This window comes from Magnolia sinica, chromosome 2 (assembly GCF_029962835.1).
Source record: "Magnolia sinica isolate HGM2019 chromosome 2, MsV1, whole genome shotgun sequence".
Lineage (NCBI taxonomy): Eukaryota > Viridiplantae > Streptophyta > Magnoliopsida > Magnoliales > Magnoliaceae > Magnolia > Magnolia sinica.
This window is the reverse complement of record NC_080574.1, coordinates 48,602,611-48,614,594: the sequence shown is the minus strand read 5'-3', so window position 1 is coordinate 48,614,594 and position 11,984 is coordinate 48,602,611. Positions and strand designations below refer to the sequence as shown.

At 37.0% G+C, this 11,984-nt stretch overlaps 1 protein-coding gene, 1 long non-coding RNA gene and 1 pseudogene across 2 annotated transcripts; all 3 read left to right on the top strand.

Moving 5' to 3' along the window:
* The first annotated feature begins 6,238 nt into the window (after nucleotides 1–6,238).
* Nucleotides 6,239–7,448, top strand: LOC131228701 (uncharacterized). The gene is made up of 3 exons (XR_009163071.1): nucleotides 6,239–6,398; nucleotides 6,770–6,962; nucleotides 7,321–7,448. It is a non-coding gene; the product is annotated as an uncharacterized LOC131228701 (long non-coding RNA).
* LOC131238080 (U2 spliceosomal RNA) lies at nucleotides 7,050–7,229 on the top strand (annotated as a pseudogene).
* Nucleotides 7,449–9,072: 1,624 nt separating the features above from the next.
* Nucleotides 9,073–10,577, top strand: LOC131228690 (exocyst complex component SEC3A-like). The gene is made up of 4 exons (XM_058224536.1): nucleotides 9,073–9,171; nucleotides 9,720–9,884; nucleotides 9,975–10,119; nucleotides 10,208–10,577. Exons 2-4 carry the CDS (start codon nucleotides 9,849–9,851, stop codon nucleotides 10,273–10,275), a joined length of 249 nt encoding a protein of 82 aa, XP_058080519.1. The 5' UTR covers nucleotides 9,073–9,171; nucleotides 9,720–9,848; the 3' UTR covers nucleotides 10,276–10,577.
* Nucleotides 10,578–11,984: the final 1,407 nt, after the last annotated feature.

Genomic DNA, 11,984 nt, shown 5'->3' with positions numbered 1-11,984 from the left:
CTTGGTTAGAGATCAGGTAGATCTAAAGCTCAAGTGGACCACTCTTAGGTGAATATTCATTTTAACCGTTGATCTTGTTGATCCAAGGTTGAAATTGGGCATGTACGGTTTACTTATGATATATTAACATGGTGTAAGGTTTCTTATTAAGCGGATCATGGGAACCATGTAATCTAGGATTCATAGGTCTAAGTTAATGGCATTTTCGTAATTATTGTTGATGTAAGGGTTTTATGAAATCTAATAGTTCTATAGGCTTGTATGCACCTTTTTAAACAATTCTTACAAATGCATTTACATCTAAATCATTACAGGTAGGGAGCTATTCGCCAATTCGTTCAAGGGAAGGTACTTACGTCAAATTTCGTGATGGATGGTCTTGTCCTAAAATCAACAGTCATATGGCTTGGCCTATTGAGCAGAGATCATTCCCAACAGATAGATTCGCATAAGGGAATAGATGTAAGGTTAGGATAGTCAAATTGGTATGTACACATATAAGTATTACATTAAATTTTCATGGTAACACTCGAGAACTTTCAATACTCGGGTATTGAAAAGTTTGGGGTGTTACATATGCATACTGTAAAAAATAACTAAGAAACCATTCCCTAGTGTTAAGAGATTATCTCAGATATTCGACCTGGTGCATACTGACATATGTGTCCTAAATGACGTTCTTACCCGATGAGGAAAGAGGTACTTTATAACATTTATAAATGATTCTTTAAGATATGTGTATGTAGATCTGCTAAAATCTAAAGATGAGGCATTTAATGCATTTAAGGTCCATAAATCTAAAGTAGAAAATCAATTAGTTAAAAAGATTAAAATCCTCTGTAGTGACAGAGGAGAAGAATATTTTTCTAATGAATTTTTTACCTATTGTGAAGAACATGACATAGTACACTAGTGCACAACACCCTATATATAACAACAGAATGGTGTGGCCGAAAGAAAAAATAGGACTTCGGTTGAAATGGTCAACTTAATGCTAATACAAGTAGAGTTGCCATTAAGCCATTGGGGAAATGCACTATTATCTGCGCGCCACGTTCTGAATAGAATCCCATTAAGAAAAAACCAAGACCTCTCCATTCTAAATATGGAAAGGAATGAAACCTAAGTTAAGATATCTTAGAGTATGGGGGTGTTTCGCGTATTGCAAAACTCCTTAACCTAAAAGAATAAGTTGGAACCTAGAGCTATCAAGTGTGTATTTATATGATATGTACAAACTAGTTAGGCTTGTAGACTTTGGACTTAGATTCCAATGTGATTATAAAATCTAGAGATGTAGAGTTCTTTGAGGACTTTTTAGTCATGGAGAAAAAGAATACCAAGATTCAATCTCTTAATAAAACTATAGAGGGAACTCAATAAGAAGTTGAAACTCCCAACAAACCTCACAGCGGTTAAAGAATAGGAGTAGAGAAGAGTCTTGATCCTTGTCAAATAGACTTTCAATGTCTTTCTCTTCATCTTGTAGAGGGTAATAGAGAGAAAGTCATTAGAAAAATACATTTGGTTTTAACTATAAAAGATGAATATAAAACCTTTAGTGAAGTTATGTCTTTAAGAGACTCTGCTTTTTGAAAAGAGGCCATTAATGATTAAATGGATTCGATTGTGTACATGTACTTAATATTTTCTTCACATGCACAGTACAACATTTAGTATAAGGAGCATACTAATAAAGAAAGTTGTAATGTTTGTCAAGCAAGCAGATAGAAAGTGTATAATGTTTTTAAGGTCAAAAGTTTCACATATACCATGAAAGGTGCTAAGATATTTTCCATTAACACCAAGGCTACAAAGACTTTATGGTGCATCATGGATTGTAGAGAATATGATGTGGCATTCAAAGGGGGCTAAAAATGATTTGTGTATGTTCATCATATGAAATCTTCTATGCGGAAGTCTGTAGATAGAAAGTTTATTGATTTTACTGTGGATTCATGTAATGTTCGATTAGGACTTGCAACAGACAGATTTTAACCCCTTTGGGCATATGGGCATATGCCCATCTTATATAGTTGATGGCCCGTTATGATTGTTCCATACAATCTTCCACTTCATTTATGTATGTAAAAGGAATTTATTATGTTAACACTTATGATTCTTAGAAAAAATGGTCTAGGGTACGACATTGACATCTATTTGTGTAACACCCCATACTTTTAAGTATTCAGGTGTTACTCGATAACCTAACTTATAGAACCGTTCACTCATCTCCATTTTGGCCCAAATCTGACAGTTATAATAAATCTTCATCCATGGATCAAGCCATCCATCCGTCAAATTTCAAGCTAGACCGTCACATCATCGGGTTCACCGTTCATCGGGACCCAAAGCATCAAATCCACCATCCTTCGAGTTCCTAATACTTGAATTGCCAATCCACCACCCGATCATCATAATGAGAGCGCCAAATCATTACATTAGTAGTTGATATCTAGATTTATAATTTTTAGAGAATCCATGAGAGTCAGATATGGAATGATCTGACCTATGGATTGTCTGGAATCAACGACAGACACCATCTATCATCCTAAAAGGTCAAATCAACCATTCATTTTCCATGTCTGAAATCTAATCATCAAATCAACCGTTCATCGAGTCCATGACTTCCAGAAGGACAAATTGACACTTAGTTACACAACATAACCACCAAATCTCTAAAGCAACAATCTGGGGCTAGGTAGAGTAGTTAGGGGACATTTAAAGACATTTTGATCAGATCAAAAAGGGATACTATCATTACATTGTTGGAAATCATCAGTTAGGTTTGTCAGACCAAGAATTATGGCCCACCTAAGCATTAGATCTACCTAATCTTAAGCTAGAGGACCCTACTGAGTCCTCTATAGTGAATGGACGGAGTAGATCTTGTGAAACATCACTATGGACCCCACCTTCATACCAAGTGAACACAGTAGGATGTACACCCACAACACACAAAATTTAAGTTCGGGTCAAATCAGGTTTAACCCGAGCTAACCCGAAAAAGAGGATTTTTCCTTTGTTTTCTTCCGCATTTCCCGCTTGGCTATAATTTAAATGGACAATGTCTGTTTGTAGCCATTGTGGCCCACCATCTGCGACCACTTCGATGATCTAAACCATCCATCATGTGCGGCACCCAAATCTAACCAACCCTAGGAAGTTCCACATGCAACTGCATGCGATGCCAGTATACAACACCCGAGATACATTTCAAAGAGCACTGTCCGTTAGATCCAACTGTGGCCCATCTTAAGAAAATGTCCAGGTGATCTGAACCATTCATCTTGTCTAGGAGTGGTTTTCGTATAAATCCCAACCCATTTCAGACATTGAAGCATGAGTGCATGCACACGGTTGTTGGTGTAAGCGGGTGCGTGTGCAGCATCACTCTGAAAATGTAACTATTTGTGACAGTCTGGTAGACTGCACGTGATTCTCTCCCTTTATTGCATCCATCCACTTGGAATCATCTTAGCCCTTTGCCCTAGGGCTTTCCAAACCATGGTTAGGGCTTCAACAACCATTATTCGAGTTGTTTTTCCGCGTCGTATGTTGTACGCGAACTCATTAGGGAAAATGCTAATAACTATCCATTTGGTGGGTCCCACAATGATGCTAGGGCCAATCCAAACCATCCAGGTGCATTGGATTAAGAGATTGACCATCCATTGATAATCTGCCATTAACAGTTAGAGTATCTTCTTCATTGGCTAGGCAAACCCATCACCTTCGAGTGGGCTCCTTTGTCTGATCTAAGCTATCAGTTAGGTGGGCCAGTGTCCCAGAAATCGATCCATATAGTCTGAACGCAACCATGCTATTAGAATACAATAAAATCATCTCATATCACTATAAGAAATAGGCTTTTTACCGACGAAAAACTGTGTTAGTAAAAATTTTCCCGCTAAATTGTAAATTTTCGCGCAAAGAATTTTACCGACGAACTAGAACCGTCGGTGATAATGTTTTTACCGACGAAAAAATTTGTCGGTAATAATGTTATTTATTTCAGGCAAAAATTTTTGCTAATGTTTATTATCGACGAAGCAATACTGTCGGAATAATCGCCTGTTTTTTCCCGACGGACAAAACCCGTCGGTAATAATCACTTGTTTTTTACCGACGGACAAAAACCGTCGGTAATAATCGCCTGTTATTTACCAACGAACAAAAACCGTTAGTAAATGTAGTATATTTGTGTATGTGTGTGTGTGTGTGTGTGTGTGTATATATAGTTTTTATATCAAATGAGTGGATTTTTAAAATTTTTTTATTTAATTTAAAAGTAATATTTAAATGATTTGTAATATCACATGAAAAAGAATATTGAGAAAAATTTAAAATATGTCAATTTTTGAAAATTTGAAAATTAAAATTTTAAAATTGTATTTTAATTTTTTTTGAAATAATTTATAATAAAAATGATATTTTGTTAAAAGTTTTCAAAAATATACATTTTGAAAAAAAATGTTATTTTTAAATGGAAATTGAAATTTATGTGTGAAAAAAAAAAACTAAATTATTAGACACATCCACTAATTGTACCTTTAACCGTTTTTGATCAATCTAATCAGTCCAGATTGAAGAGTAAATAACTTCAGATGTTTAAATCTAATTTCACTAACATTCTTTATCAATCTTGTATGCCTAATATCTTTTTCATATGTAGCCTGATCAGGACGAGTAACTAGTCAAATTGAGTATTGATCAGAAAAATAGAGTGAATGGACCAGACATGTAAAATGGGCCAAATATTCTGGTCAAAATTGTGACCCAACTTTATTGACCTCGTGAGAACCTAAGTGTTGATGTTAGTAAGTTTTATGGGCCCCATCATAATGTGTGTCGAACATCAACACCATGAATTTAATGTGTCCCCTTTAGGTTAATATTTCCCAATGATCTGACAACCCTAAAACATCAAAGGCCTAAAATATTGCACTGATTAGATGATCTAACCATCTAACTGGTGGGTAGTAGCTAGGTGGGAAAAAAAAAAGAGCCCGTGCAATTGTCCACATTCAATATACGATAGTAAACCTCGCGATTAGCAGTCACCATAGAATGGCCCACGTTGTGGATGGTCCAGATCACGATATGCCCACCCCAAGTATCAACCATGCTACTACACCCTGAATGAGTGATGAACGGTTCCTCTACCATGTTTGTAGAATATTCTTATTCTATTTTATATTTTATAATTTAATAATCTTATTCTGCAGCTACATCTGGGCCCACCATCATGTAGGGCCCACATCCTCTTCGTCCATCGGGCACCACCCTTAAAGTCCACCGCGTATGCCAAAAATTAGGTGGATCCAAGGCACAAGTAAGTCGTGCCACAGGGAATGGTTGGCATTAGGTCCTTCAGCATTAAAACCTTCCATATTATGTGTGGGGCCCTGTGTTTTTTTACATGTCATCCAATCCATTCATAATATGAACCCTACCAGGATGAAGTGGTACCCAAAAATTAGGCCATTCCAAAACTCAAGTGGGCCATACAATATGATTTTAGAGGTTTTGGTAGGGCCATGCCATTTAAAACCATGTGCCTAAATTTTGAGCCCACATGAGTTTTGGATGCGGCTGAAACTTGGTGGGCCTCACATATGAAGACATCCTAAAAAATATAAAAGTACTCACTACCAAAAAAAGGGGCAAAGGATACAGACCACATTAGTTTTTTGCTACGGATATAAACCGTAGCTACAGTTACTACAGTTTTAATCTGTAGCTAAAAAATTGACACACCATTAATAATTAACGGTGTTGTAAGGGGCTCTATGGGGCCTAAATATATATATATATGTTCTATCTAAGTCGTCCATCTATTTGGAAATATTTCTTTAGAGCATGAAATAAAAAATTAGCTAGATCGAAGGTTTAAGTGGACCACACGGTAGGAAACATGGAGATTAAATCATATTTTCTTCCTATGGTGTGGTCCACTGGGGCCTTCAATATACCTTATGTTTGGGATCATAAACTAAAATAATTTAATAGAATTAATGGTCGGAATGGATAAAACAAATACATCATGGTGGGCCCCACAGAGCCCCTGTCAGGACCGTCCACAATCCCTAAAACGAAAGGTTGCTGAAATTTGGGCGCGTGCTCAAAACAGAGCCGCGCCCAAAACAACCTCAACTCTCTCTCTCTCTCTCACACACACTCTCTCTCTCTGTTCCCTAATCCCCTGTCTCTCTCTCCATTTCCCAATCCTCTCTCTCTCTCTCTCTCTCTCTCTCTCTCCGTTTCCTAATCCTCTCTCTCCCTCCCGATCTCTGCTCCATCTCTCACATTCTCCTCCCTCTCTCTCCACAACATCTCTGCCGTCTCTGCCGTGAAGATCCTACCCGAAGAAACACACGTGAAGCTTCTCTCCATAGGTTTGATATCTTCCTCTATTTGTGTTTCCCATGGGCTACAATGTTTGAGATGTTGTACCTTTTGGTTTCTTTTTTCAGGCTTTTTGATGCATTTTGTTCGGGAAATCATTTGGTTAGAAAAATGAAGGTTCAAACCTCCATAATTTGCTACTTTAGATTATCCATTGATATATCTTGTTCCTTTTCTTGTTTATTGATTAAAACTATTTAAGTTGTATCCACTAAGCTGTGTTCCTTACTAGTGACGGGATTTTAGTCACTTGTTATTCTTTCAGATTAATTGAAATAACATAAAAGCTATCCAATTATAGTTGGTTATTGAACTGGATTCTCTATCATTTATTCATAGTTTTTTCTTCCTCTGTCTGCAGCTAGTTTTCATCAATTGTATGCTGATTTTAAGATGCCACCTTTTAGTTTGAAATTTTACCCCTTTTAAGTTGATCTGTTGGTGGTATCCAGATAGAATCCCATAATAATAAGCTGGAGATGCAGTCTGTAAATAATAAATCACTCATGGAAGAGCTTGAAAAGCTTCTCAAATGTTTGCGTGTCCCTTCTGAGGTATGTTCCTTTAAAATATAGTACATTGATTGCAATTCAACTACTTATGATTCTTTGAGATTTCAACGGCAATGCACGCTTCGTGGAATAACTTTCGAATGAAGAGCTTAGTATTTGTTTTTATCAGTTTAATATCTGAAACATAGGCCATTTGTCCACATGATATTAAATAATTTCGTGTGGTAGAGGGCCCCACGGTAGCTTGCTACTAGGGCCCTCGAATGTTGCCCTTATGTTCCACTACTGCAAAGGCCTGGCACACTCATTCGATTAAAAAAAAAGAAAAAAAGAAGAAGAAAAAGAAAGAAAGAATACATACATCTTAGTATAGTTTCTAACCATATTCCCTTCAATGCAGTTTGCAGCATCTTTAACCGGAGGCTCATTTGACGAGGCACGCATGCTAAATAATGTTGAAGCTTGTGAATGGTTAACTGGTGCTTTGCATGCTCTAGAAGTGCCAAATCTGGATACTTGCTATGCAAACATGAGAGCTATATGTTATAGTTGAGTCTGACTCCAAATTGGTGGTGGATGCGCTAAACTGTGTTTCTCAGGTAGGCTGAAAATGGGCCCATTGGCTGGCCCGGATCACTAGCCTTAATTCGAGGGGGTCATTTCGATTCGCTCACATCCTTAGGGAAGGGAACGGCCCGGCCGATGGCCTTGCTCGATTGGGCAGCAGCTCACAAGCCAACAGGATGTTCCACTCTCTTAGGGACCATCCTCATGATACTAGGGTGGTGCTAGATAAAGTCGGGTTGGGTACTGTCAGGGTGACGGATCATGTATAGTTTTCCTTTCCTTCACGATAGGCTCCCCCTAGTCCCTTTTTGTGCTATTGGGGTGACCCAAAATACATGTATCTATCTTGTCATGATATGAAATTCTTCTTTAAAAAAAAAGAAAAAAAAAGAGAGCTGTATGTGTACTGCCTCTTTTAATTTGTTTTGAGTCTCCACTTTCTGTCCAAAAACCCATGATATTGCGAACTTAAAGTAGGGTATGCTTACAAATATCGGGTATGGGCCATTGCGTGGTTATGACAAAGGCCATAAAGTAGAATAGGAATTGAACAAAAAAGAAAAAAAAGAAGAAGAAAAAAGCAGGGGAAATGAAAATAGATCATGTCTTGGTGTATATCCAGCCATACACTACCAACCAAGGCTTTCCTAATTGATCCACAGGAGTTGCTAAAGAATTTTTGATGGTCATCAGGCTTTCTATTTTTATTTAATCTAATTGTAGATATCTGAATTAGGGCCTATTTGGATACATGAAACTAGTCAATTCATGATCTTCATGAAATTGGAAGTTCATTAATTAGCATATTTGTTGTTTTTTCCCCCTTGTTATATTCATTCTTTTTCATCATGTGGGGTCCACTTTGCTTGCTTATCCCTCTCAAACATGACTTTCATTGAATGATTGTAGCCATTAGACCAATTGGGGAATTTTAATTTTTAATTTTTTTTGTTAATCCCCACATCCATGATTTATGCCTCCTCTAATTGTGAGATTAGTGGATTTATCAATTAAGGCCAACCTAAACACATCAATTACATAATTCTTGAATTTGGCAATTAAAAATCTGTAAGATTTATGAATTTGGTGTGCATCTAAAGAGGCCCTCACTCTCTATTCTGTCATATTAACATTCTCACTTCTGTCGTGTGATTAACTTGGATTTGAGATTTGGATACTGAAATCCATACAGGTTAAGGAGAAGCGTGATGAACGTGAAAAACTAAAACTACATTTGTTAGGCGCGCATCAGAATTCTTGAGAAGTTACTTTGCTAGTCTTGTGGATTTCATGACAAGTGACAAGAATTACATTTCTCAGGTATACTCTGAGTTTCCTGCTGTCGTATTCCTGACAATTTATGGAAGTTGTCATAGTTGATAAAATCTTAGTGCAATTTGTTTTCTTGTATCTTTATAGGGAGGGCAGTTGAAGAGGCCTAATCATACTGATGTTCGATACAAGTGCAGGACGTATGCACACCTTCTACAACATTTAAATGTTTGAACTCTTCTGGAATGCATAAACATTAACAGAAGATTTTACTTCTCCACTTTCTCTAATCATTTCTCATTTTTCCTCATTACTATAAAATTTCTAGAGTCTTGATAAGAATTGCATGGGCCCTTTGAGGAAAGCTTATTGTCATTCCCTTAATTTGCTGCTTCGTCGAGAGGTCAGAACTGTTTTTGATTTCATCATCTTGATAATCTAATATTCCCATCTCCATCTACATGCTTTATTCATGAGGTCATTATATTGATCACTATATTTAATATTTTGTCATTCCATTTGTTTATACTTGTATAAAGTTTTTTTTTTTTTTTTTTTTTAAATTTTTTTATCTATTAAAAGGAGCTTTCCATTTATCAAAGAGGCCAATTACATTCGGGGGTCCCCCGGGAAAAAAGAACCCAAGGGACGCCTATCGTAAGAACAGGAGAGAAATCGAAAACACTATACAAAAGAGAAAGAACAGAAACTTATCTGTGGCTTCTCTCAGCTCGAGAACCTTCCCTGATAGAGCCAAGCCTAACCTTGTCTAAGAAAATCATACCTCTCACTTTGTCCGGAAGGTTACTCAGCTGCTTGTATAAAGCTTGCAATGGGGCATGATGGCCCACTTTAATGTTTCAGAATTGGGATGGTTAACAGTAACAGTAGGTTTGTTTGTTGTGGAAGTGTGGGTACTAGATTTTTTTATATTTTCCCTATCATTGACAAGCTCGTGAGTTTGTGAATGAACTTCATGCCAGTACCAAAGCATCAAGAAATCCAACAGTTTGGCTTGAAGCTTCTGCAGGTTCTAATTAGGCTGCGAACAGCGCAAACACTTCTACAGTTTCTGAAGCATACTCGAAGATGCTTACAATATTCATTCCTCTTCTTGTGGATGAGGTTATTCTGCGTTGCTTCTCTATTCTTATGCTTTTACTAAGACCCTAGTAGGGTATGGGATTGTTAACTGCCTTCACCACTTAATTGCAGAGTTCATTTTTTGCACAGTTCATGTGCTTTGAAGTTCCTGCACTTGTTCCACCCGTTAATTCTAGTAAAAGCGATGCCACTGCTGATGATGCTAATGACGATGAGTTGAGCCTTATGGACCTTGACGGAAATGACATAAAGCCTAGTAATCCCCTTCGATATGTTTTCTCCTCCAGTTCTCTCACAGGATATTCTCTTGATAGTACAAGTTTGACATGTTTCAATCTTTTCAGGCACTAATTCTGCTGAGCTAGGAGCATTAAATGAATCTCTACAGAGTTGCTCGATGGGATCCAAGTAACTTTATGCCAATCTGATTTTCTATCTGTGCTCATGGACAATGTTAGTTGCAGGAAATCATATTTGGGATTTTTATATCTGGGGTGGGAAATGCTCTCTATGAAGGAAGTTTCCCCTGAGCCTATGGGTGTTGATTTTTACAAGTTTGTATAGTTTCCTCTTGGTAAAATCTACTACTGCATCTCTGGTAGAATTCTAACATATTCCTTCCTGGACCAACAAAAAGGCTGTTAAAACTGTGGGTGGAAGTTATTAGCTACATACTTAAGTTGTGAAACCATGATGACTAAATAAAAACCCAGGAAAGAAGTTAAATCAGGAAGGGAAGTGCAAAACTGAAGTGATTCAATGCCAAATTCATGGCGATTTGGCCTTTCACTTTCATTTCTTTGTTTATTTTGCCATGTACTGGCTAATCCATCATGCTACCGGACAAGGAAAATCATTTTGTGCATTCCGTGTTCTTTACAATATACTACACTCTTCAATCTCATGGCCTGCTATGGATGAGAACACGCATTGAATACATGTTACTTACAAATTCATTTCAGAGAGAATCTTCCCCAGTTTTTTTCTGACGATAATTTTCTCTTGCAGAGACCTTTCCTTTAACAATTTGATAAGAGAAATTCCAAGCAGCTTTTCAAGACTCTCAGTGCTAGATTATATGTAAGAAAGTAGACATTCATTACCGAAATTTCACTAATTCTCTTGCTAGATACTTCAGGAAAATGGACAATCCTTCTGTAATTTTTGGACCCTCAATGATGCTTCGGTGATATTTTTGTCACAAATTAGAAATCCGTCTCTTGAAATTATATTTTTTAATGTAGGTATCTTACTAGCAACATGCTGACTGGGGTCATACCCTCTTGGGTCCGAGGTAGCAACCATAACTTGTAAGTATTACTCAGTAAATCTTAAATTACATTTCACTGGCAATAGGATCTGTATATTTTCAGGCTTCTTTTTCCATGCATATTAATGTTTTGTTAAACTCTCTTGTGAGATTATTCCATGCACTTGACCGAGGGATGAACAGCATGGATATGATCCATACATCATGGTGGAGTTTACGAAACAATGTCACATCAACACACGTCCACCAATCTATGTAATGCTGTGATTCAGAAGGATTACCATGCTTTTGTTGGCTGTATAAGCCAGGGCTTTTCTTGGCTTTACAAAACCTTAGATTCAAACTCCCTGGACACATGAAGATTGAGAAGAAATTTTTTTTTTATTATTATTATTTACTATTGCTTACAAGCTTGCTGTCTTAGTTACAAACAGACTACAAGAGCTCCCTTATATAGATATTTTTCACCAAGGTGAAAAGATAAAAATGCCCTTTTAAATTACACTATAGGGGCATGATATTAACTACTATAAGAAATATTAAAAGAAATATTACAAGATTCTATATTTTCAAGGCATCTGGAACTGAACAGCCGTATGGAGGAATGCAACTGGTTACTGGAAGCTTCCTCCAACGTTTACTCTTTTTTGAGAATCCAATGGGATTGGTTTGGACTTCCAACGCTCCCCTTCAAACCAAAACCGGCTTCATTCCGAACATCATTCTTAGTCATTTGAATGCATTTATCGGCAATGCCTTTGTGAAAATAACCATCACCTGTTCCATAGTATGATAATACTCTAATTTCATCGTTTTCTGCTTCACATGATCTCTTAGAAAATGGTATCGGG